The sequence below is a fragment of the Vipera ursinii genome (assembly GCF_947247035.1).
Source record: "Vipera ursinii genome assembly, chromosome: 1".
In the NCBI taxonomy this organism is placed as follows: Eukaryota; Metazoa; Chordata; class Lepidosauria; order Squamata; family Viperidae; genus Vipera; species Vipera ursinii.
In genome coordinates this window covers 254,237,936-254,262,792 of record NC_139512.1, presented here as the reverse complement: position 1 = coordinate 254,262,792, position 24,857 = coordinate 254,237,936, and the positions used below count along the sequence as shown (strand labels likewise).

General features: G+C 37.8%; 1 protein-coding gene across 2 annotated transcripts in view; it reads right to left on the bottom strand.

Annotated features, from left to right (window-relative positions):
* SLC16A10 (solute carrier family 16 member 10) overlaps positions 1-24,857 on the bottom strand; it is a 49,657-nt gene that overhangs the window by 17,376 nt on the left and 7,424 nt on the right. For both annotated transcript variants that reach the window (XR_014494239.1, XM_083377877.1), the window contains exons 2-3: positions 9,395-9,539; positions 7,284-7,716 (exon numbers count right to left, since the gene is read on the bottom strand). Coding sequence is in view for 1 of the 2 variants with exons in the window: in XM_083377877.1 (XP_083234003.1) it covers positions 7,284-7,716; positions 9,395-9,539 (578 nt within the window). In the remaining variant the exon portion in view is untranslated. The remainder of the gene's footprint in view (positions 1-7,283; positions 7,717-9,394; positions 9,540-24,857) is intronic.

Sequence of the window (24,857 nt, the reverse complement as noted above, 5' to 3'; positions counted from 1 at the left end):
TATTATTATTGTTCCCACTTTTAAATGCAGAACCATACCATACTGATGCATATTGCATATAATATATCATATACTTTTGGACCATTCCTCCTACCAGAGCTCTGTTTATAAATGCTAAGTTGGCAAATAATGTTATATGAATGATATAATTTGCTTTTTATTTCTCAAACACTGCTCCCTTCCACAGCTGCATAAGACCATTTTTGGAAATGGTTTGAAAAAGTGACATGAAAACTGCTTCTGTGTTTTGCTGGAAAGGGGCTCAGATATTTCCTTGCATGGTTTCTATGTATACACCCAGAACAAGTTCCAACTTCTCTCAAAAGATTATCAATATTTGCATTATAAATACAGAATTTATATTCAGTGGAGTGACTTCCATTGCCTAAAATAAGGTTACTTCCACATAGGCATGCACAGGATAATAGACATTAAATTCCTCCTAAGATATCCATATAAAAAAAATTCACTGCATATCAATTATTTTTAATATAATACAGTGAACTAACACCAGTCATGTGTTCTTGTATGGACCAATGATTAAATTTATTTAACTCTCATTCCTTATCTTTTTTTAAAAAAAAATCTAATCTTTCCCGTCTCTAATTTTATCATGGAAATTCTTAGAAAGCCTCTCTTCTAAGAAAATATGTACAAGAAAGTAAATGGTCACTAATAATTATAATATTTGATCACCACTTTTGCCTGCTGTACCTGTAAAGACTGTAGTATAATATGGAAACAGACATTTCCTTCCACTTTCATTGTGGAGAGAGAGAGAGAGAGAGAGAGAGCGACAGAGAGGCAGGAGTGAATCACAATTAAAAAGAATTAAGTAAAGCAAACATAAATACCGCCAAGCAAAAACTCCTAAGTGTAAAGATATAGCAAATACGGTGCTGTTAAAGGGGGGCGAGGGGGGGGAAGCACTAACCTGCACTGTCAAATTGCAGCAGAAGTTGAAATCTGAAGGAAAATAAATGTAAAGATTAGAAAAGCAAGTAAAGCACATAAGAGTCATGGAAGTTTGGGGCCTTACAAATATTAATCTAAAAATCAAGGTCACACTTTAATGCACAAGTAGCATATTAAATCCGGATAGAGAAAGTTAATGAAAAAGAAACACGACACAGAGACAAAGAGCACAGGAAAAAGACAGGAGAGAGATGATGGGATGATTAATTATGGCTAATATTCATAGAGAATAATCCTGAAAATAGTACTGTTTGGTTCATATATAATTGAAAAACACAAAATAATGTCTTTGAAGCAGTTAGTTGCTATCAAGGCAAATAGGCAAACAAAAATGGCTCAGAAACAGTTAAATAATATAAGACTGAATTCAATTATAAGTAAATGGGAATATTTGCCTAAGTAAGCTGATATAAAGAAGCATAAAAAACAGCTACAACTGGGTTTTGCCCTTGAGGCAGTTTATATGGGAAAAAAACCTAGAGAAATTTGCAGTGATGCCATTCAATCCCTATATATTTGTTTTTTTTTCAATTTTGATGTATTCAAATTATTAAGAAAAGTATACAGAAAAAGTACTGATAAAGATGACACCTATTTGAAGCTGATAACGACAGTTGGAGGCATCCCTGTTAATGTGAAAGGAGAAAGGTTCTGCAATTCTCACCTCGATCTGCAGCTCCCATAGCATATTTAACTATTAATGAACTAGTTCAGAGGCAGGCAACCTTGGCTGGCTCAGGAATTCTGGGAGTTGAAGTCCACAAGTCATAGAAGAGCTGAGGTTGCCTACCTCTGAACTGGTCCAAATGCCAAGATGTCTTTCCATAGAATTATGAAGTGTGTCACGTATCCTGACTTAGGTTTACCCTAAACCAGGGTTACTCGATCACAAGTGATTTTTGGCCTGTTAATATACCTCTTTTTCCAACATCTGATTTTGGGGACATTCTCCCACAACTACCATTACTCTTCATTTACAATGATTTACCAACTACCAAAGTAATCATTGCCTTTTATCAACTATAAGCAGGGTGCAGCTGAAATCAAAACTCTTGACAACTAGATTCCTATGCTTCTTAAGGCCTACAGTCTACACCTCTTGGCTAGCAAACAGCCTTGAGAGAGAACCTGCCAGGGAACAATCCAGATTCTCCTTATCCTAGGATGGCTCTACATTACCTGATGTGACACAGAACCGTCCATCTATATCAGCCATGTCAAACTCACGACATCATGTGACGTTGTGCGATGTATCGCGACTTTTTCCTCATTGCCAGCAATGGAGTGGGTGCGGTTTCGGTATGAGGCATCCGGCCTGCGGGCCGGCAGTTTGACATGCCTGATCTATATGGTACTAAAACTCTTGTGTCTATTTGATATTTTGTAACCTTTAATTGGGTGAAATGCTGCATAATACGGTAAAACTTTGTCAACTGAAGTTTTTCAAATGGGTTAACCTTCAGAATGCTGGGACCCATTCTTCCTGAGGGAATGAAACTTGGTTGTTGTTGTTTTTTTTGCTGCTTGAATGCTACTGTGCTGTTGCTATTCAGTACTATTGTTCTGCTGTGATTATCAGCTATAGTCACATGATCCTCATTTTCAATGTTCCCTGACAACATCCCACAAGTTGATTGAAAACCCAGAAGGAACTAATGTGACTGCCAACACTAGATGCCATCTTCCCACTAGCAAAGTCCTTGCCTGTGGGAAGCTTGCAAGGAGAAAATCAATGAAGAAATGAGCCATCCTCCACCTGTCCTCTGCACTTGCACTCCATTGACCTCTAGCCCACCTAGCCTTGCTTCCTCCCCAACCTAGCAACAGCCACTGCCTGTTGAAAAGGGGAGGGCAAGGGAGGAGAGAGAGGAAGGAAGTGATCAAGGAAGGAACAGGAAGGAAGGTAGATTTATGAGGTCACTGTCAGCTTCCCCTAAGGCAGGGGTGTCAAACCGCTGGCCCGTGGGCCGGATGCGTCATGACAAAACCACGCCCACCCCATTGCCAGCAATGGGAAAAAAGTCACGATACGTCGCGACACGTCATGTGACGTTGTGAGTTTGACACCCCTGGTCTAAGGGAAATCAGTAGGGTAATTGACACTACTCACACTGATTTTTTTTTGCCCACGCATAATCATTCTTGTATCTCTGTTCAAATAAGAGGTATCTCTGAAACAATGGCCCAATGGGTCACTGCTTGTCTACTGAAAACTATAGTTGGTCTTTTCTGGGCTTTTAGGGAAGCCAGAACAGGGGCTGTGTTCATGAGGTGACCAAAATGTCTTGTCAGGTTGCCTGTCAATTGCTGTGCACATTATTGACATACAGTGTATTTGAAGCACAAGAGTCAGGAACTATCGTTCACTTGAAATACATATCACGTCAAGTGTCCCTCTAATTAGATATTTTAACTAGTTTTTATGATAACCTAGTGATGAACAGTAGAAGTTTAGATTCATTATTAAGAAAAAATGTTCATTATTATCTATCAAGAAGAAACTGAAACTCCAATCTGTAGAGATTAAGATGAGACTATACCAGGCTTTTCCGACCTTATTCCATCCAAAAATGATAGCTCTGAACTGCTATTTTCATTGGGACATCTAGAAGAAAGAAGATGATTCTTGTTTGCTCTATTAGAGTTTGTATTAGTTTTATTCTTGTGTTTACAATTTTCAATAAAATTATATTTTAAAAAATAGAAGAAAGAAAATAAGTGGGCAAAAGTCTGCTTTACAAAAATACATTCCTCCCAAAAATCAACTAGAATTTGGCTATTTTAGTTGTATTTTCCAATCTGAATGAGCCTTAGTGCAATTATATGAAATGACATTTTTACTGTAAAGAATTAAATAGGCACTGGTATGTTAGTATCACATTATACATTATATCACATTTTATCAAAAGCTCTCTCTCTCTAACCCCTAATAAATAAATTGAAAGCTGCAGCCCAATGCAGAAAATCTATCCACATATTACATTATTTCTCTTTGGGTATGCAATGTTATACAGAGCACAGGTTAAGATAATTTAAACGAATTAATCATGAGATATAAGAAAAAATGCAACTAAATCCCCTTTATACCAATATCATTTACTATACACTGTCTATCTTCACAACCATCCTTATTTCCACCACATCACAGACTGAATTATATGTTGCCTTTTGTTCTTTAAACTTCCTTCCTTCCTTCCCTGTTTTTGTTTTCTTTGTTTGTTTTTGAGGAGCTGATTTGGTCTTTCTCTTCTTCATACATACATTTTTCCCTTACATTGCATTTACAATTTAATCCTGATTCATTGGTTCTCTTATGACCAAACCACCAATGTACTTTTATACTTGCCATTTATTTTTGCATTTAATTCATATTCATGCAATATTCATTCATTCTCAACCCTATCTCTACATTTTATTATAAACACTTAAGTATTTCTATTCCCATTACATTATATCAGTGTTTATATTTCTCTTCTGAATGGCCCAGTCGCCTTTTCTATACTCTCCTGTCTCATTTCCACCCATTCATGTAATCTACAGAATAATTTTTCACTAATTTTTGCTAATTTTGCTTTAAAAAATTGCTAATTTTTGCTAGATTGCATCTATTCAGAATGTTTCCCCAAACTCATCACTTTTTCTTCCATTCACTGGAATGTAACATGCATCAGTTTGTTGTTTCCCACTTTCACACCTACCTATAATTTGTATGTCATACATCTGACATAAAATTTAACCCTTTTAGTTATAATTACACCTTTTCTTTGCTGCATGAATTCATCTGCTCCATTTATAAAATCAGACCACCTTAATTCAAGTTGTATCTTTCAGGTGCTATTACTCAAGACAATTACAGGGGATCTACCTTCATTTTATCCCCACATCCCTATGAGGTAAACTGAGTTTAGAGAGACTGTCACAAAGTCATCCCATATCCTTCCACGGCTGAGAGTGGATGAACCTGGCCTCCACAATCCTAGCACAACAGCTTTATTACTATACCATACTGACTCTCAGATTTTGTAGTTGAATTTCTGGTTGCTGTTTTTTTGAGTTAGCAAGCCTCCTCTGTGGCAGCCATTGAAAATTGAAATCAGTTTCAAAATTAACTTATTAAAACTTTAATTTGCCCAACCAATCTTGTCAGTCTTGACTTGGCCTCTTCAGAGTCAAATTTAAAAAAATATGAGCTACCCTTATTCTGAATTTGTGCCTGGTTCCAGTGCCTACTGTTCTATATGTTGTTGCACCATTTTTTTTCCAACATAGAGATTTCATGTCATGTTCACAAAATGTCCGAGAGACATCCATATCCCTGCCCTCAGCTCAGAATTATTCCCCTGGCTGTACCCTAAACAAAGTTGCTTCAAGGGGATCCAAGGAGATGCACTTAGAACAATTATTCCCAAATTCACTTCTTCCGTCAACTAGGTCAGTGTAATCTTAAAAAAAAAAGCATGGTTGTACATGAAGAAAAAAACTCACTTATTGCCTGCACAGAACAAGAAAACAGATGGAAAAAATATTCAAAGGCAAGGACTCTGAAATCAAGAAACTCCCTTTTTGTGACCAGATGCAAACTTATATTGTTCAAGCTATTCTAATAGCTAATTATTCAGCATCAAGTTTCTCTACGTCAAATTTCTTGGCTTCATAAATCACCAAACAAGTTCTCTGAAGAAGTACAGGTTGTCCTTGACTTGAGACCACATCTGAGATAAAAATTTCTATTACTAAGCAAAAATGTTGTTAGGTGAGTTTTGCCCCATTTTATGGCCTTTCTTGCCACAATTGTTAAGTGAATTACTGCAGTTAAGTTAGTAGCACAGTTCTTAAGTGAATCTGGTTTCCCAATGGGGTTTGCTTGTGAGAAGTTCACAAAAGGTGATCACATGCCCCGGAACACTGCAACTGTCATAAATATGAACCAGTTGCCAAGCATCCAAATTTTGATCACATGACCACGGGGATGCTGCAATGGTCGTGTGAAAAATGGTCATAAGACACGTTTTTCAGTCTTGTAATTTTGAACGCTCACCAAATGAACGGTTCTGAATTGAGGAATACTGTAATGTCAGCAAGGTTGGACTACAGTTATCACATTTCCCAGGCATTAAAAGTATCGATTATAATCTCAAGGTTTCCACATTTTTCTGTCAAGCATGAAAACATCCTAAACTGAGAAGGGGTCAGATGTCCTGCTCTGTATCTTTGTTTTCATCAGTATTCATTGTCTACAGAATACAACAAAAGAGATGGGCCCTAATGGATTCCTTTTCCTTCCTCTAACTTACCCAAGGTGATGTGGATGGGGAAAAAGGGGAAGCTAACACAGCAAATAAAAACTGAATACAGTACAATAAAAAGATATGGAGCAAGAAGTGTAATAGAAAACAAGAGAGCAACAAAGAAGAACTGCCCAAATATTAAAATATGTGTAGTTGCAATTATAACTATACATTTCCAGTTCTATCGTTCTACATAGGACAGGCACCGATGTAAATTTCCCTTCTCACGTAACATATAGCCAGAAAACTAGAAATTTTGAAAGTGATCACCAAAAATATTTTCCTAATATAAAGCAGAAACGAAAAGGGTACAATAGTTTTTCTTAAAAAAAAAAGTAATCGTTTCAGAACTGTAAATTCATTAATTTGAATCAGTTTCAGAAAAACTGTACAAGTTCTAAGGATGTAAGAAAGGTTATTTTAAAATGAAATGTGAATTAACATTTTAAGTAATAAACATGAACTTGTATCATTTTATCACCCAACTATAAGTTTTCTTTGCCTTAGTAAATTTCATCCTAGGTTCAGACATAGAGAACAAATCCATTCTTGCAGTCCACATGTTAGAGTTGTCCTAAAGATTTGTTAAGTTTATCATTTCTTATATAATATCCTAATTCTATCTTAGACGAGATGAATCGCATGTAAATCTAATAAATAAATTCACATGACTGTATCTCAATTAAACAGACCAAGATGTTTTCCCCCAGTTCCTTTGCTCTTCTTTTCATAGCACACAAACATAATGAATTAATTAATCAGATTTTTATTCACTCAAAAAATAAATATTAGCTGTAGCATAAATTAGTATCTTAAATAGACTTCAAACTACGAAACCTAACAGATAAAAAAAAAGAAATACTGGCTGATTGAAGGTTTCCTAGTTTAACAGTAATCCCCAAAGATGGTATTTTGGGCTTAGGTCTTTAAAAAAATCTAAATATTTTAAACATAAAGTTGATTATATTCACTCATGTAAGCAATAAATTATGAAAACAAAAAAAAAGTATGGATACTTACTAGATGAACATAAGGTATGAAATATCCAAATAAAGCAGCCGGAATCCCCAGAGCCCAGATTCTATAACTCAAAATTTTGAAAATGGAAAAATTGCACACTGCTTTTGCTGGAGGCAATTTGAACTTCTTCCCTTTATCACTTTGTTTGGTCCTAGGCATGAGGGGTTTGTACGTAAAGCCAGCCAGGAAGAGAATAAACACAAAAATGCATAGGATTTGAAATGTCCCAGAGAGGCCAACAGATCTGACCAGTTCATCTAAAAGAAAAGGCAGTGTTATAGTGAACAAACTACTCCCGGCCGTAACAATGCCATTCACCAGTCCCAGACGCTTCTTGAAATAATGTCCCAAAATGACCAGGGATGGCTGATAGGTAAATGAACAGCCGCAGCCAAACAAGATTCCATAGGTGAAATACAGGGGTCCAAGTGAACTACAACAAACAGAGAACAGGGTTAAATGTGGTCTTCTGCGTATTTTCCTTTTTTTTATTTTTATTTTTCATTGTTGTTTTATATTGAGTTTTGGATATTGTTAGAAAATCAAAGATAATTTAGTACTCATGATGCTGGCTGTACTCTAAAATATTGTTTATAAGTCATATCTACAAGGCTATATTTCCATAATGTTTACATTTTTATCCCCAAAATATAACTTTGCATAGTTCAAACCAACATTAATTATGCATTAAATATATTTTCTGACTATGTTTTCCACATGGTTTGCATAATGAAGAAAAATATTTCTTGTGATATGGAAACTATAATTCTGTTACAGCTTAAAAGTACATTTGACCTTTTCTGCAGTCATATCACACTGTTGATTCATATTCAGCTTCTATTCCCATCATATACTTGATCATTTGGCTCCTATTTCCTAAGAGAAGAACACTAACAAGGTGTATGCTATATTTTATTTTGTTATTTTCATCCAATTTTTCTAATTTATGGAGATTAAATCAAACTGAATTTTGTTTTTATCTTTCAAGTTCGCAGTCTCCAAACTTTTGATTGCATACATTTATAAGTTAAAAAAAAATGAGCATCCTCACTATATTATTTATTTATAAATTACATCCATGGAGTAATATTGCAATATATTATGCACATTATAAAACATACACCCAAAATATATATTTTAAAAGGATGAGATAAATATAGACATTCTATTCTTTCTTGCACTTCAGTGGATTATCTTATGCATATCCCATTTTTGAAACCGATACGTATCATTTGTAAATTTGATAAATGCACTGTTTATCTCTTCTGTGGCCATATAAAAAAGGCGTCTTCTGAAAATTTCATTAGTTTACTGGAAGTGTCAAGGGAAGCTTCACAGCATGATTGGAACTCATGAATAGAAACCATTTCCAGCTACTGGAACTGGTAAATGAAGCTGAAAGCAAAGCCACACAATCACTGCATTTCCAGAAGTGATTAACTAAATAGATACGAGAAAATAACTCTACTAAGCATTCAGACGGGATATAAAGTGCTACTAGATGCACCATTAATGTTGCAGGGATGCAAAATAGATTATTCCCAATGCTGTACACAATTTTGCAATCCCATGCCATTTTACAAATTACTCTGAACAATCTTTTCAAATCTGAAAAGGAAGATCTGAATGATTTTGTCTTGAATGAATGATGTAGAGACATATGGAGGTAACCTTGAAGAAGGAAGGCTAGGGCGATTACATAAGCATCAACTTAGTCCTAAAAGAGAAGAAAGTGTGACAAAGAAACTCAAGACTGTCTGGCTTTGATTTGCTTAAGTATAAGGTTCCGGGGAGAAAGAGAGAAACTGTCACGCTTTCAAGATTCTGCTCCTATATACTACATCCATAAAGCAGAGTTCTTGTGATCTGTGTGGAATCTGTTTGCCTTCAAAGCATTGACAAATAGGCAGCACACAATTTTAGTCAAAATGTCACATTTAAAGTATTATCCTAACACTTTAGAATCCAACAGCACCCTTAAGATCATGATCTAATGATAGGAACGTGGGAGGTGCAGTAGAAGAAATATTAGAGTTCTCAAGTGGGCACCCCAAATATACTGCTAGAGGCCAGTTGCATTTCGAAAAGTCAGTGAAAATTACTATTCTTACCGTACAAAGGAGCTTGAAAGGAGCCCAACGAAAGCCACAGCTGCTCCTACTACAGCTACTTTTCGACAACCAAACATGTTGGTAAATACACTGACAATGGGAGAACAGAAGAAAATCATCCCCATCGACAAAGAATTCACCAATGCTGTAGAAAAGATTAAAAATTAGAATATATTTAGCTTGGCAGGTTTGAGAATATGCAGTGTAATGTTTATTCCGGTTTTCAGGTAGCATGGAACAAAATCTGGCAGGCGAATAATAATTTGCATTTGGGAAAACCTCAAGCGGACTTGAAGTTTAACTTTTAAAAGATAGGAACTGGTATAGACATGTTTTTTATAAATTTGCGAATACTTATAAAGCTATATTATAAAAATGTATTGAAAAGCACTTGGAGTGTTGGAAGTGGGAGATATATAAATTATTGTACGTGCATAAATAATTATACAGATAAACCACCATTTGAAAGCATTTGTTTTCCATATCTATTTTTTAATGAGATTTTGACAAGACAGAAATAATTTCTTGAGAATAAAAATGGATATTGTATGGTTTTCCTACTTGCATAAAGACTGATACTGCAGAGATTAGAAAGATCCTTAATCAATTACAACAATCTGAATATCTTTTCTGCCCATATATTAATAGGCACTGTACTTCTCAGAGACTCTTCTGGAGGATAATTTAGGAACTGAGACTGCATGTTTAGCAGAACTATTTATATAAGTTTTTAAACTATAACTTGATTTTAAAATATCTTAACAAGATGCTTCTTGTTTAATTAATCTGTAAGAGATAAATGCTTTTCATATTTTTCCTTTACACACAATAATGTTTCATACACAATACACACACACTCACTCCAAGACTGACATACAGAACTTATTTCCTGATTGTGCAAATTGAATGACCATAGGAAATGTTAACTTACATGAAAAAAGATTTAATGTGATTTTACTAGAAGTTGATTAGAAATCATATAGTTTTTCATTTTATAGATTAGATATACAAGTAATTTTCACTTACTGATTGCAGTTGGGACCAGTAATTGTTAGGTGCAAGTAATCTGGAATAGGAGTTGAGTCCAAAGCATTAAAAGTTCATTACATGCTACCGACACACAAGAATCTGATCTACTAATTGTCAAACCAATTGGCACTAGATAAGGGTCAATGGAATTCACAGGTCATTGGTCTCTTGTGAGAATATGACGACTCCAAATTGACGGCACCTTTGACCCTGCTCTCAGGCTCAGTCTGCTAATCTCCTACAGTAATTCTGTCACTAAGCAATGTAGTCATAATATAAAATATCATGTGATACCCAGCTTATGATGTTAGTTCCAGCTGCTGCCATTAAGCAAATCATGAAGTAATGTGACCACAACTTGAGACTTCCTGTTAGGTTTCCCATTGACTTTTGCTTGTTGGAAGCAAGCTGTGAAGATCACAAATGGTGATCCTTGACCACGGGTACACTGCGACAGCTGTAAATTCAAGGACTAGTCATACATTTCTTTATCAGTGCAAATGTACCTTTGAATGGTTGCTGAACAAATTGTCAATAAGCAAGGACTACTTGTAGTTTATAAAAAGGACTGGGTGAGCTGAGCTGAAATTCGCAATCCATTCCAATATATTACACCTGAACTCACATTGCAAAATTAGGTTAAAACTATGGATGGATGAAGTAATTATTTACAAACCAAACAGAATACTTCATAGCTTTTTTGAAAGATAAAATACTTAGTAAAACTTTAGAGATAATCTTTACCAACTAATATTGATTATAGTTACTGAATTAACTGTAGTTCAAGAGCATGGTAATGAATTTTAAAACCTTTTATGGCTTTCAACAGGCATATCTGCAAGACTTGCCTGCTCCAAATGGAATCTGCCCATCGGATCATCTTCAAAGACCACCGAGCAAATCTTATCTATGGTAGATCTTCCCCTTTGGAACAGCTGGTCTGTCATCCTTATCAATGGTCTGCAGTAGTATTAAGATTTGGATGTTTTAGAGCAGGGGTCCCAAAACCCCGGTCCATGTACCAGTACTGAGCCACGGCATGTCAGCCACCAGTCTGCACAAACAAGCAAAGCCCCATCCATGGGATGCAGGCAGCATACAAGACCACGCCCCCTTTGGTCCACAGAAAAACCTCGCTCCATGGAACCGGTCCCTGGTGCCCAAAAGGTTGGGGACAGATGGACAGGTTTTTTTTTAAAGCCAGGGCTGAATAACTCATTGCAAATAGTTTCAGCTCCAAGGGGTTATACCAGGGGTAGGCAACCTCGGCTCTTTTATGACCCATGGACTTCAACTCCCAGAATTCCTGAGTCAGCATAGCTGACTCAGGAATTCTGGGAGTTGAAGTCCATGGGTCATAAAAGAGCCGAGGTTGCCCACCCCTGGGTTATACAATGAAGTCACTGTGGGTAGAGCCAAGCACTCTTAATTTTTTAAAAAACGTTTTGTGGGGACAATGGATATTAAATGAAAAATAACTATGCTTTGGGAACTTAAAAAGGGTTAATGAAAAACAAACCCCTACAACTCAAAAGTTTTGCTGCTACATTTTAGGAGGCAGCAAAAGGCACCAGTTGCCTTTGCCTCCCAACTGCTCTCTTCCAGATTACTATTCATCTACTACAGCTATCAATAGAAGGGAAGCAGGGCTCTGTCCCTCACATCCAGCTGTATGCTAATGAGCTGAAACTCTGGAATGATGCTGTTTATAAATTTTAACAATCAATCCCCATGAACTACAGAAAACTCAATTAATAGACTGCATTCTAAGGGTACGCTTTTAAACCATTAAGATTCTACACCTCATTAGACTCAAATGTAAAAAGTAATTTAGAGAAAATGAACAGTGTAAAAGAGGTAAATATTTGGCACCTTGTGTTATGTACTGGGCTTTTGGAATATCACCACGTGCTTTGCTGGAGAACTAACGGTTCTCCAGCAACTCAGACAGGATGTCGCCAGTCCTGCTATTGGTCTACTTTGGGCGGCAAGTATAGCTTCAATCTGATTGGTTAATACCATAGGGCCTGGCTATATATTGTGGCAGGGTGACTCCAATCTCTCAGTACAGTTTCTGCTTAAATAAAGTATGTGTTGTCTGTACTCCTCTGTGTGTTCTCGTTCCTGCTCATCAGAGCCCACGACATAATACCTTGGAATCACAACAATATGAGGTTTTTCATAATTATACTGGTGGTCTTCAGTTAGCAGTTATTCAAACTTATCACAGCTTTGAGCAAGTAGTACTTACAAACACTCCCCCAAGTTCTGGCTAACATAGAGCTCCTGCAGTCATGTTATCATGATTTGAGTGCTCAGCAACCGAACTATATTTCCAACTTCTGCAGCATTTTGCAGTCACATAATTGCAATTTGCAACTATCCCTGTCAACTTTCCACAAAGTTGATGAAGAAGTCGGCAGGAAGTCAGAAATCACAGTCACTTGAAGTCCTTGCTTAACAAACCATGGTAATTCACTTAACAGTGGCAACCATGGACTGTCAGAACTATCATTACTAAGTAGCACAGTCACCTAACATTGTACTTTACGACTAAGTCACTTACCGATGGAAAGTCTGGTCCCAATTACCATCATTAAGGAGAGCTACCTGTTTCACACTTTTTAAGCCTAAAGGCAAAATGGAATTGAGCATTTACGGGTGGGACCTTCGTCTACTAAAAAAAAGCATAGTATCTTATTATGCTACCTATTCAAAAAAATTTCTGAAACAGATTGAGTAGTCTGCTTTTTCAATAGAGCCTGTATACCAGAAAGTAGCCCTCCCATAATTTTGATTATGCTGGCTGTGAAGTCTGGAAAAGCTATCATAAAGGGCATAGCAACACTATGCCCACTGGTATAGCTAAATTCTGAACAAGAATTAATAAGTAAATTCCATTGCCTTCTGCACAAGAATTAACGGTTATTACTGTACACTGTTCACGATATTTATTTTTTCCAAGAAAATATGGTCACTGTGAATTTATCTCACAGGGCTATTTTGGATCTAAAGTAAGGGAAACCACTCACGCCCTATTCCCTTAAAACGCTTTGAGCTCACAGGAGAAAAGGTAGACTATAATTCAATCAGTCAATCAATCAGTTAGTCAGTCAGTTAACCAAGCAGTGGTTTTTAACCCCAGCCTTTAACATTATCTTTATTTCCGAATTAATATCATAATGGTTGTCGAGGGAATTAAGGTGTTAAAGTACAAACTCTTCTTTTCCTTAAAATGTTAAGCAGTTACATCAAGTAGCCCTTCTGTAATGTAGGTGTCCAAATTGAGACAGAACTGTTCAACTACATTCTTAACATTCTGCTTATATTATACAAGTTTGCCAAGTTCTTTTCCAAAAGATCGTGTTTCTTGCTGCAGGCAGGGAATATACCAAACGCTTGGATTCCATTTTAATCAGGCTGTACAATTTCTCCTTTTTAGAGAGGGAGGGAAAAAAATCTATATCAATGTTACGTGTGCCATACATGGTGTTTTAGACACCAGTCAGGAAGAAAACAATAGAATAATCAAGACCCATTAAGGAAGAAACCATACCCCATTTAACCTGGGAGGGCAAGCCACCTTTATATATGCAAACAGCAAACCTCCTACTCACAATGATGATGAATGAAATGTCTCTAAGCAAACAAACAAGCAGGCAATATCTTCATATGATTTTCTATATTTTGACTCGGCCCTCCCCGTTACCTTCTCCAATAATCATTTTTTGTGTAGAAGCCATTCTAGCGACCTTATCATTTTGGTTGTCCTTTTTTTGTATTTGTTCAAGCTCTATATTATCCTTCTTATATCCCTAGTATAATAAACACAATAAACTAAGTAGCTGAAAAGAACACAGCAAAACAGAGGAACACAGTGCTGAAGGATCCCAAAAGAAAACAAACCAACAAACCAACACCAACCCTCCAAATTGACCATGTTTGGAACTGTAGAGCCAGGGAGAGAGGGAAAAAGAAGCATCAGCCTAGAATCGTTTCAAACTAAGTCCAGTCCCTCCTTGATTGCTGTTGTTGTTATCAAACTATATAACCAAGTGCTGACCGTTAGTTGCAAAGATTCCTGTGCATAAGCTTTTAGCAATAACTCAGTTAAACTGCAACTTCAGCTGTAGACCTGGTCTTTCACACCTGGAAGAAACATTGTCCTGGGAAATCAGTTCAGAATGACAGAAATGAAAGGTCCAAGTTAGTCTCTGCAGCTGGTGTACTTGTATACAATACTGCAGACATGTCAAACACAAGGCCCAGGGGCCGGATCCGGCCCGCAACGTGGTTTCATGCGGCCCACGAAGCCATCCTGGAAACAGTGAGGGAACGGCCCCCACTGCCTTGGCCCTGGCCCAGAGACCCTCCTCCTGCCAGAGACCCTCAGATCTGTCCCACTCCTGCCCAGGCCCCCATAGGCACCCTTGATGCGAACGATGTAGAGCTGGCCACGCCCACCCAGTAGGCCATACGCACTCTAGCCATGCCCACCCAGTAGGCCACGCCCACCCAGACCATACCCACCCAGCCCCGAGGGCAACCGCAATGCTGATGCGGCCCTCAATGAAATTGAGTTTGACACCCCTGCAATACTGTATTTGATAATACCATCCACTAGTTGCAATTTTTAGAACATTTTGCATGGCAGTCCTCAACTTACGATCACAATTGAGCCCAATATTTCTGTTGCTAAGGGAGACAGTTGTTAAGTGAATTTTGCCCCATACATGGTGCAAAATTGTTGTTAAGCAAAGCACTGCAGTTGTTAACTACATGGTTGTCAAGTGAATCTGGCTTTCCCATTGACTTTGCTTGTCAGAAGATCACAAAAGGAGATCACATGATCCCGGGATACTGCAGCTGTCATATATATGAGTTAGTTGCCAAGCATCTGAATTTTGATCATGTGACCACGGCGATGCTGTAATGGTTGTAAGTGTGAAAAATGGTCATAAGTCACTTTTTCAGTGCCATTGTAACTTTGAATGGTCACTAAACGAACACTTCTAAGTCGATGACTACCTGTAGTAGGATTTGCTTGTATTTTTTAGCATAAAATGTGATTCTGCATAGAACTTACCGGAAAAGCCACAACTTTCAAACAGCTTATTATTCACACTATACTTATGTTGATACACTTGAATTCAGCTTTCTTTGGAAATGTAAGAGAGGTAGGGCATCTAATAATGAATACTATATAAAAGCTGACTTTGTGCACTTTTTGACTAAAAGTATCACTGTGCCCCTGAAAGAATATGTTTTCACAAAATTTTAAGATAGCATTAATTTATTTGTTTTCAGAAAAACAATACTTTGATAAGGAAAATCTGCTAATGCTTAGATCCACTTTTAGCTTCTTTGTCTCAAAGTGATTGACCACATGGCAGCATAAAAACTTCAGATATTCCTGGATGACACGTGATTCCTCTACAGTTTTGAAAAAAAGTCAAAAACTACTTTTTAGAGCCCCAAATTCTGATTCTTCCAGCAGCTTTAGCCTTTGATATAATAGACCAGTACCTTCTTTTAAAAAGCAGCCAGACTTTATCCTATTTCTCAACAAGTCTTGGCTTTATCGCTTTCCTCGGAGTTGGATACAGGAGCCTCAGTTTTAGTTTCACCTCTGCTCCATTTTTATTCCAGATAGCTTAAGAACTGATTGCCATCAGCACGTCTGTGTTGTATGTGTCTACAAAGAAACTATCTTTAATTTGAAAACAGTGTTTGATAGCTATAATGAGGCAGATGAATAGTGTATGAATAGACTGAATCCAAATCCAAATAAGACTAAATTTATTTTACTCTTTGGAAGGATAATGGCAGGAAGAAAGTGTATCTCTAGTACAGAGAGGGAAAGCACCTGAAAGCAGGACAAGAAGCAACGGATAGAAACTAGTCAAGGAGAGAAGCAACCTAGAACTAAGGAGAAACTTCCTGACACTTAGAACAATTAACCAGTGGAACAACCTGCCTCCAGAAGTGGTGAATGCTCCAACACTGGAGGCTTTTAAGAAGAGACTGGACAGCCATTTGCCTGAAATGGTATAGGGTTTCCTGCCTGAGCAGGGGGTTGGACTAGATGACCTCCAAGGTCCCTTCCAACTTTATATTATTATTATTATTATTATTATTATTATTATTATTATTATTATTATTATTATTATTATTATTATAAATGGATCATAAAACCAATCAAGTGCTTACTCAAAGCACAAATTATTAGGCTCAAATTATCATTATCATACAATGGACACACAGAGCAATGATCTAGCTCGCTTGAGAAGCAACCTAGAACTAAGGAGAAACTTCCTGACAGTTAGAACAATTAACCAGTGGAACAACCTGCCTCCAGAAGTGGTGAATGCTCCAACACTGGAAGTCTTTAAGAAGAGACTGGACAGCCATTTGCCTGAAATGGTATAGGGTTTCCTGCCTGAGCAGGGGGTTGGTCTGGATGACCTCCAAGGTCCCTTCCAACTTATTATTATTATTATTAATGTATGAAAAAGAGTTGAAGAAAGGTCACATTGCAACAATCTTGATCTTCCCCAAAACAAAGCAGTCTCAGATCCAATGAGTATTTGGTTTGGCTACGTGAGAAGATCCCAGATGAAGGTAATGGCAAACTATTTCCATATTGTTTACAAATTGTATAGAAAATAGTCACCAAGAATTTATTCAATGAATTTGAAAACAGAGCCATTTTTGAAAACTTACTTAGGCAGATTGGACTTGGGGGAAGGGATATCATTTTTGATGCAATGTAGACAAATTATTTTCCAGAAACTGATACATGGATTCTTGCTTCTGTAACTTTCAGGATTTATTGTAACATTTGTGTCATGAATTGATCTTGAAAGAAGGTTGAACTGGCAGAGGAAGTCATAATCAGCCTATTTTGCTACAATTTAACTGGTTATCATTTTGCTCATGATTTCTAAACCAGTTTACCAGGTAAATCTGATACATATCTGCTAAGCATTTGTTTCTGGCCAGCAGTGGTTAATCCAAGATAATTTTATAAAGGAATACTGTAGTCTTAAAAGCACGTGTGCATGCGTGCGCATGCACACACACACACACACACACACACAGATAGAGAGAGAGAGAGAGAGAGAAAGAGAGAGAGAGAGAGAGAGAGAGAGAGAGAGAGAGAGAGAGAGAGAGAGAGAGAGAGAGAGAGAGAGAGAGAGAGAGAGAGAAGACTTAAAGTTTAAGCCTTTGCGAGCCAGAAATGTATTTAAGCACCATTTGAGGTTTGCTGAAATAGTAATATTGGCTATTATTTTCTTAATTTAGATTACTTTATATAGACTTAAAGTTGTTACAAAAATGATTAACGTTTAAAGAGAAAATGAGAAAATTAACATCAATACTGAGATTTAAAAGGAACTAAAATTTAAACCAAACTAAATGGTTGCTATTTTTTTTAGTTTGATTTATATTGCTATATACCCACTTTATTTAAAATAATGTTTTTAGTCACTATGTTGAATAGCAGAATGGCAAATATAGCTGAAAAGATGGTAAAAATGAAATAAATTCTCCACCTCCTAAGCGTGAGAAACACTGATTCTATGTCTGGAAAATAGCTATCAACCATTTTAATGCTAGGTATCACAACATCATAAAGTCATTTATAAATATTTTTTCAGAAAATGCTTACTAAATCAAATCAGTTTATTACAGCCATATGGTAAGAAACAGTAAAATATCCAATGTAGGCTACTTACACACACACACACACACACACACACACACACACACACACACACAAAATGCACTGAGCATGATCTAATGATGAACACATATAATAAAATTAATTTAAAAAAATTATTTTAAAAATCTAAAAATAATATTTGTCTTATTTATGTTTCCGACAAATGCCCAGTGCTGCTACAATTATTGTCTTTTTTAGTAGAAATTTTAAAGTTCTAGCATATTTTGATATGCTGCATGAGAAAAAGAAAAGAAACTAAGCAATACATTTTCTGTAGCACATAATAAATTATGATTGACCAAACAATTTTGTGAATCCAACAGGACCAAAAAATAAATCAGATCCTCTGGATTTCAGTGACACATAAATTTAATGGATCAGGTGCATTTCTACAAAAGTTTGGCTAATTTTCAAAAGTAATTTCCATTCAAATAAAAAATAAATTTATTTTTTTCTTGATTAATTCTCTAGTAATACTTCTAATAGTTTCTATCAGTCAATGGTACTGGGTATGTTTATTCTAGACAGAGAGAGATTCAAACTCAAAATGAGAATTAGTTGACTATAAGAGCAACTTGCCTCTGAAAGTCATGGATTCTCCATTACTGGAAGTCTTCAAAGAAAATTTGGACCAGTGTGCCTTTTTGGTAATAACACCTGCCTCCTGAGGTGATTTCCCTCTTTTAGAAAATCCTTTCTCCTCCCACCCTTCTAACTTTCTGCAAATTATTAAAGATTTGGTTGTTCTCCCAGGCTTTGGGCTAGGATGGTGATTGAATTCCCCTTGGATTTCTTTTGTTTTTTTGGTTCTGCTTTCTGATCAACTGATCAATTTTTCATAAAAAATATTTTCAATTTTTAATTGTAAGCCATGCAAAGCTTCTGTGGAGTTGGGTGGGCTTGAAACTGAATGGATGTATAAATAAATGAATTTTTAAAAGGAAGTGCTCAATTGTCTTGAACGTAATGCAATCTTTTTCATTTAAAACAGAATGTTAGGCCATCTTCAATACAAAAAGTCAGGGAGCTATAATGATGCACTTTAAGAATCCAGGGAGAGATAGGTGGATATGCAGAGAGATAGGTAGAGAGATAGAGTAGTTCAGAACCAGCCAGAGACATTCTCATTTCTATAAGGCATCCATTTAAGAAATGGGCAAATTTCCCAGATTACCATGTGACAAGCTGGTCGCATTCATTGTTTCACGCTGGTTGCATTCATCTTTTCCTGCTGATTTTAAAGACAAGAAAAAAACAAAACCCAAAATAAAAAAACCAGTGCAATTTCTCCCATCTTTAAAACCCTGAAGCATCAGAAAATTCAGCAAGCAAATTAAAAGCAACAGTTTGCAATACAGTATAGTTACAAGGACCATCTAGGCCAGACATGTCAAACTTGTGATGTCACGTGATGTCACACGATGTATCAGAGCTACCGTATTTTCCGGCGTATAAGACAACTGGGCGTATAAGACGACCCCCGACTTTTGAGAAGATTTTCATGGGTTAAAAAGTCATCTTATACGCCGGAAAATACGGTATTGTGTAGTGGGTTCTGGACCGCATGGAAAGACAGCAGGCAGATGAGTACAGCATCAGCTCTTTATTGTGGGTAGGACTGTCCTGAACAAAGGGGGTTACCTGTACCCCTTATATACCTTGCCAGGTACGCTTTCGGCCAATCCGTTCATCTGAATCTCCCGCCGAAAGCTAACCAGCCAATACGGTAACGGTACAGCGACACCTGGTGGTATTTGCCGAGCTGTTGCTTAAACCCCATACATAACAAGAGCTTTTTCTCCATTGCCGGCAATGGGGTGGGCGCGGTTTCCTGGTGATGCATCCGGCCCACAGGCTGGCAGTTTGTCACACTGATCTAAACCAGTTCCTAAGATTTCCTTGGTATTTTTTCCCCAGAGGTGGATTCCCATTGCCTGCTTCCTAAGGCTAAGAAAGAATAACTAGCCCAGTTGGACTAAAACTCACAGTCTCTTGGTTTCTAGCTTTGGTACCTCAACCACTACATCAGACTGGCTCTCTTTATGAAAGCCCACACTTTGGTGTCTAAAAATATCTTGCCACCAGATCCATTTCTGCAATTTGTTAGCCAGACAAACAAATTACAGGTACAATGCCGGCATAATCTTTTAAATATCACTTGCTAGGGAATGTAAGCAGAAGACTACTATTGCATTGATTACTGTGAGAACAAATGTTCTACCTGCATTCTTAAGGATTTCAATGAATGCTGGTACGAAAAGGTAGGAATCTAATAGAAGCCTAGTACAGTATAAAAAGAACTAATACAATATGATCGCAAGCTCTATATGGAGAAAGGATGGCAATGTTCACAAATTTCAGTATTCCTATGGTCACTACAAGGTGGCAGAAATTAAGCAACACTGTTCAAAAAGCTAAATAAGTTTGGCTCTGATGGAACCTTGGATAGACTAATAGAAAATTCCAGGGCTGTGTGCTATGCTTGGAAATGATAATCATCTTCACCATCCTCCTCCTCCTCCTCCTCCTCCTCCTCCTCCTCCTCATTATCATCATCAACCTATCCCAGAAAATGGCAATAGCAAATAGTTTCTATACTATTGTCAAGAAAACAACTTGGACATGTCCATACAGCTGAACCTCAGGAGTCATTTTCTTTTTTATTGTTTTAATATACAGTATTCCAATGAGTTTAAGCATCAACATGAAAATTAAACAAATGTGTCTGCAAAACAAATCACACAAAATGAAAGGGGTCCAATCTTCTGTTTCTCCTCCCATTCGGATGACAAACCAGCCATAATCTGCTATTACTTCAAGTGGGCCCTGGTGGCCCAAACCGTGCTTAGTCATCTCACAGATGGGATGAAATAATTCTGAGGGAGGGAGGGAAGGGTGAATTTTACTCTGCAACTGCAGGAAACCACAAATCTAATATTTTATGGAGTGAGACTGACAAAATAATTAACCTTACACCCACGGAGAAGCTGTGATGGTGTTGTTTCTGTTCCCCCTTTATAGTGGAAGTGAGTGTTTCTGCTGGGTTGAAGGCTTAACCCCTTATGGAGAAGTCCCCTACCCTCCTTTATCACTAAGAAACAGCAGAAAGTACAGAGCTTGTAAACTGACATTCAGAAGCCCCACTCCTCTTGGTCAAGGACTTTTGTTTAACAAAGCTACACACTTTAAAACCCTAAAATAGGGACTCTGAATAGCTTAGTACCTTTGAAGGATTCCAATAAGAGGACAGATCTTGATTTAGAGGCTGTGTACCAATTCTTCAGCAACAGTTGTGTCTTAGTGGCCATGCTAATTTCCTAGTTATCTGCCATAAAAGCAGCAGATTTTGCTAATTTGTTCATACCCTGCCTGAGCATCCTGTTCCCTAAGAAGATGTGATGAACTGAGCTGATTGGCTCATAGAAGTAAAGTTCTAATGAAAATGAATTGATTGCATTCAGCTAAGAGAAGCATAGGGGGGGTGGCAAGAATATACACAGTTGCACCACTGGGGACTTTTGTCCAGAGTTTAGTTACTATGGAGCTTTTCGTTCCAATGCTGAAGAGCAAATTAAACATGAGGGAGAACGAACGAAGGGCATGGAAGAAAAGGAAAAAAGAAGATCCTGCTTATGGAGGGAACCCAGGTCATACGGATGGCCAGTGGAGATGCTGGATGTGAAAACTCTGGATCAGGACAATGCAAAGAAGAGAAGTTGGGGCTATCTACTCCTACAGGAAAAATGATTGGCAATTTGTAGCACATTCTTCAACCGCAGAAGAAATGGCGACAAATTAGAAACACAAGTGTATTGTAAAACCACTCACAGCAACCAAGTGCTCCACTATCAAAACAACAATCTAATCTCCCACAAGAGAGGCTGTGTAAGAACTCTATTTAGATGAGCACAAATACGCTGCCTGAACATCAAGGAAAAGGAAACTGAACACCTGTACAACATCTTCCCTCAAAATGGATACCCATGAAACTTCATCAGAAAAAGTGTCTGATACTCAACCTACTACACAGCACAACCAACACAAGCTATGAAAAAGATAACACTGCCATACATCAAAAAATCTGAGAAATAGCCATTACAACTGCATGGCATTACTGTAGCATATAAGACTATAACCCTCCAAAACATCTTAAATAAGCTGAAAGACCCAATAGTACAAGATGTCACCTACAGGAGTCAGCTGCAACATACAATATAAGGATTGTAACAGCCACTATGTAGCACAGACAGGCAGAAGACATCCATGAACTAGCAGTCAGAAGACATGATGAAAATTCCTTAATTGTACAACCCACGTGGCAAAGTTTCAGCTGGGAAACTGTGAGCATCCTAGATCAAGTTAAGTCCAAAAATGCTAAATATCTATGGAGATTCTCAGTAATCCAGGTAATAATGTCCCAAAGATGCTTTTTTTCTCATGAGACAACTGACTTTTCTTGTTTTTCTTTGAAGATGTTTCACTTCTCATCCAAGAAGCTTCTTCAGCTCTGACTGGATAGTCTATCCAGCACCATCCAGTGAGAGCTGAGAAGCTTCTTGGATGAGAGGTGAAACATCTTCAAAGAAAAACAAGAAAGTCCAGTTGCCTCATGGGAAAAAAAAGAGAGGCATCTTTGGTCGAAATTCCTGGAAGTCTGCCATCAACAGACACACAGAGATAAACCACATTTAACTATCGAAAAGGAAACAAAAAGACCAAAACACCTCCTTGCCAGCAATCAATACCCAGATAAGCAGGGATTAACACCAGGATTAATACCAGAATAACAATCAAGCAGTGAATAATACCCCAATCAAGGAACTACCAACTCAGACAATCAGAAAACTACAGCCAGTTTAACCCTGAGCTACAAATATTCTCTTCCATTATAAAATCTCTTTCAATCTGAGGACTTTTCACAAAATTCTTTAGTATGGTCATTGCTAAACTACTAAAGTCCACGCAACTGGAAAGACCCAAACCCCTCATGAGCTCTACTATCAAGTGAAAATGAAACAATTTCCTCTGGCATAGTCTACCACTACTATACTGCCTTGATTTTATTTAAACTGACGTGAAGAATATTACGAAGTGTGATCAGCCTATAAAAGTAGAGGTCAGATAATAAGAGAGCTCCAGCTAGCTAGATACAGACAAAATCCTGTCAACTCTGTCTTTTAGCGATATAGTTGTCTCCAAAATATCTAATTTAGCTTTCTGCTACACAACACAGCTATTATCTATTTTTTAAAAAGCAGGGGGAAGTAACATTATGTTGCACATAAATGAGTATTAGGAACAGATTTTTGTAAAGTAAATAGTTCATTGTGTCAAGCAAGTCACAGAGGAAATGTAAACAACCTCACAGAGATTGCCCTTTGACTTCTTCCACTGCATTTCTGACCTCTTGGGAGTACAGGAATGGATGATAACTGATTTATCCAACAAAATCAGCCTTGAAACGCTAAAAGATCCAAACTTCCTTTATGAAATACATAAAATGCATGGATCCTATCTGTTTAGCTATTGCTGTATACTTATACCTAGACAGCACACAATTTAATATTAATCCATTGGTTTTTTCAAGGTGGAACAAATACAAATGTTAATATATTCATTGCAAAGTTTCTGAAATATATTTCCTGAGTTAATTTTTAAAAACATTTACCGTACTAAGCATTCTTAGGGTTTTTGTATAATTTGATTTCACTATTCTACACTTATATAGAATAGCTGTAGATGTTGTATATACCGTATTTTCCCGTGTATAAGACGACTGGGCGTATAAGACGACCCCCGACTTTTGAGAAGATTTTCGAGATTTTTCATCTTATATGCCGGAAAATACTTTCATGCCAGTTGCCAAGTGTCCAACACAAGCCCGATTCAGCCTCATCTGATGCAGATGGTGCAAAGCCTCCCTTTTGAAGCCCAAAGGGGCTTTTCCTTCCACCCACCCTTTGGAATAAACGCAAGAGCTGCGTTCACACAACGTGCTCTTCCAGGCCAGACTCTGCAAATGGCACGCCAGAAGCCGCAACCACTGCGGGAACTCCGAGTCCCCGACTTTCGGCAGCCTGCATGGCTGAGCGCAATCCGGCTTTGAGAGCACATTTGCAGACGGAGCAGCCGCTGCATCTGGAGCCAAGCCCCACCCAGGAGGCGGTCAGCCAGGCGGGCCCGGAAGATGCGCTGGAGAGCCGGGCTTGGGGCGGCCATGCCGAGGCCGGCTGGCGAGGGCCACGCCGTGGTCTGTGGGCGAGAGGGGCACCAGGCCACCAAGTACCGCTGTCCAGACTGCCGGGAGAGATAGCGGGTAGCAGGGCACGCTCTGCTTATGCTCAGATGCTGCTTCGGTGAGGGGGAGGGGCTTCCTGCCACTCCCGGGGTCTGGCATTTTCAAGGGGGAGGGGAAGGGGCTTAGAGGCTCTTGGGGGTGGGAAGGGAGAGTCATGTTGGAGGGGGGACTGGACTAAGGAGACTTGAAGTTGCTTTGCAAGAACGGGGGCGCTTGATTGATTTATGTACTATTTTTCCAGCGTATAAGACGACCCCAACTTTTGAGAAGATTTTCATGGGTTAAAAAGTCATCTTATACACTGGAAAATACGGTAAAATTGTTTCTTTATATAATTTTTGGCAATATTTCATGGATGTTATTTGTAAATCAAAGAGTTTATTTTCAACTTTGCAGCTAAAAAAAAAGCT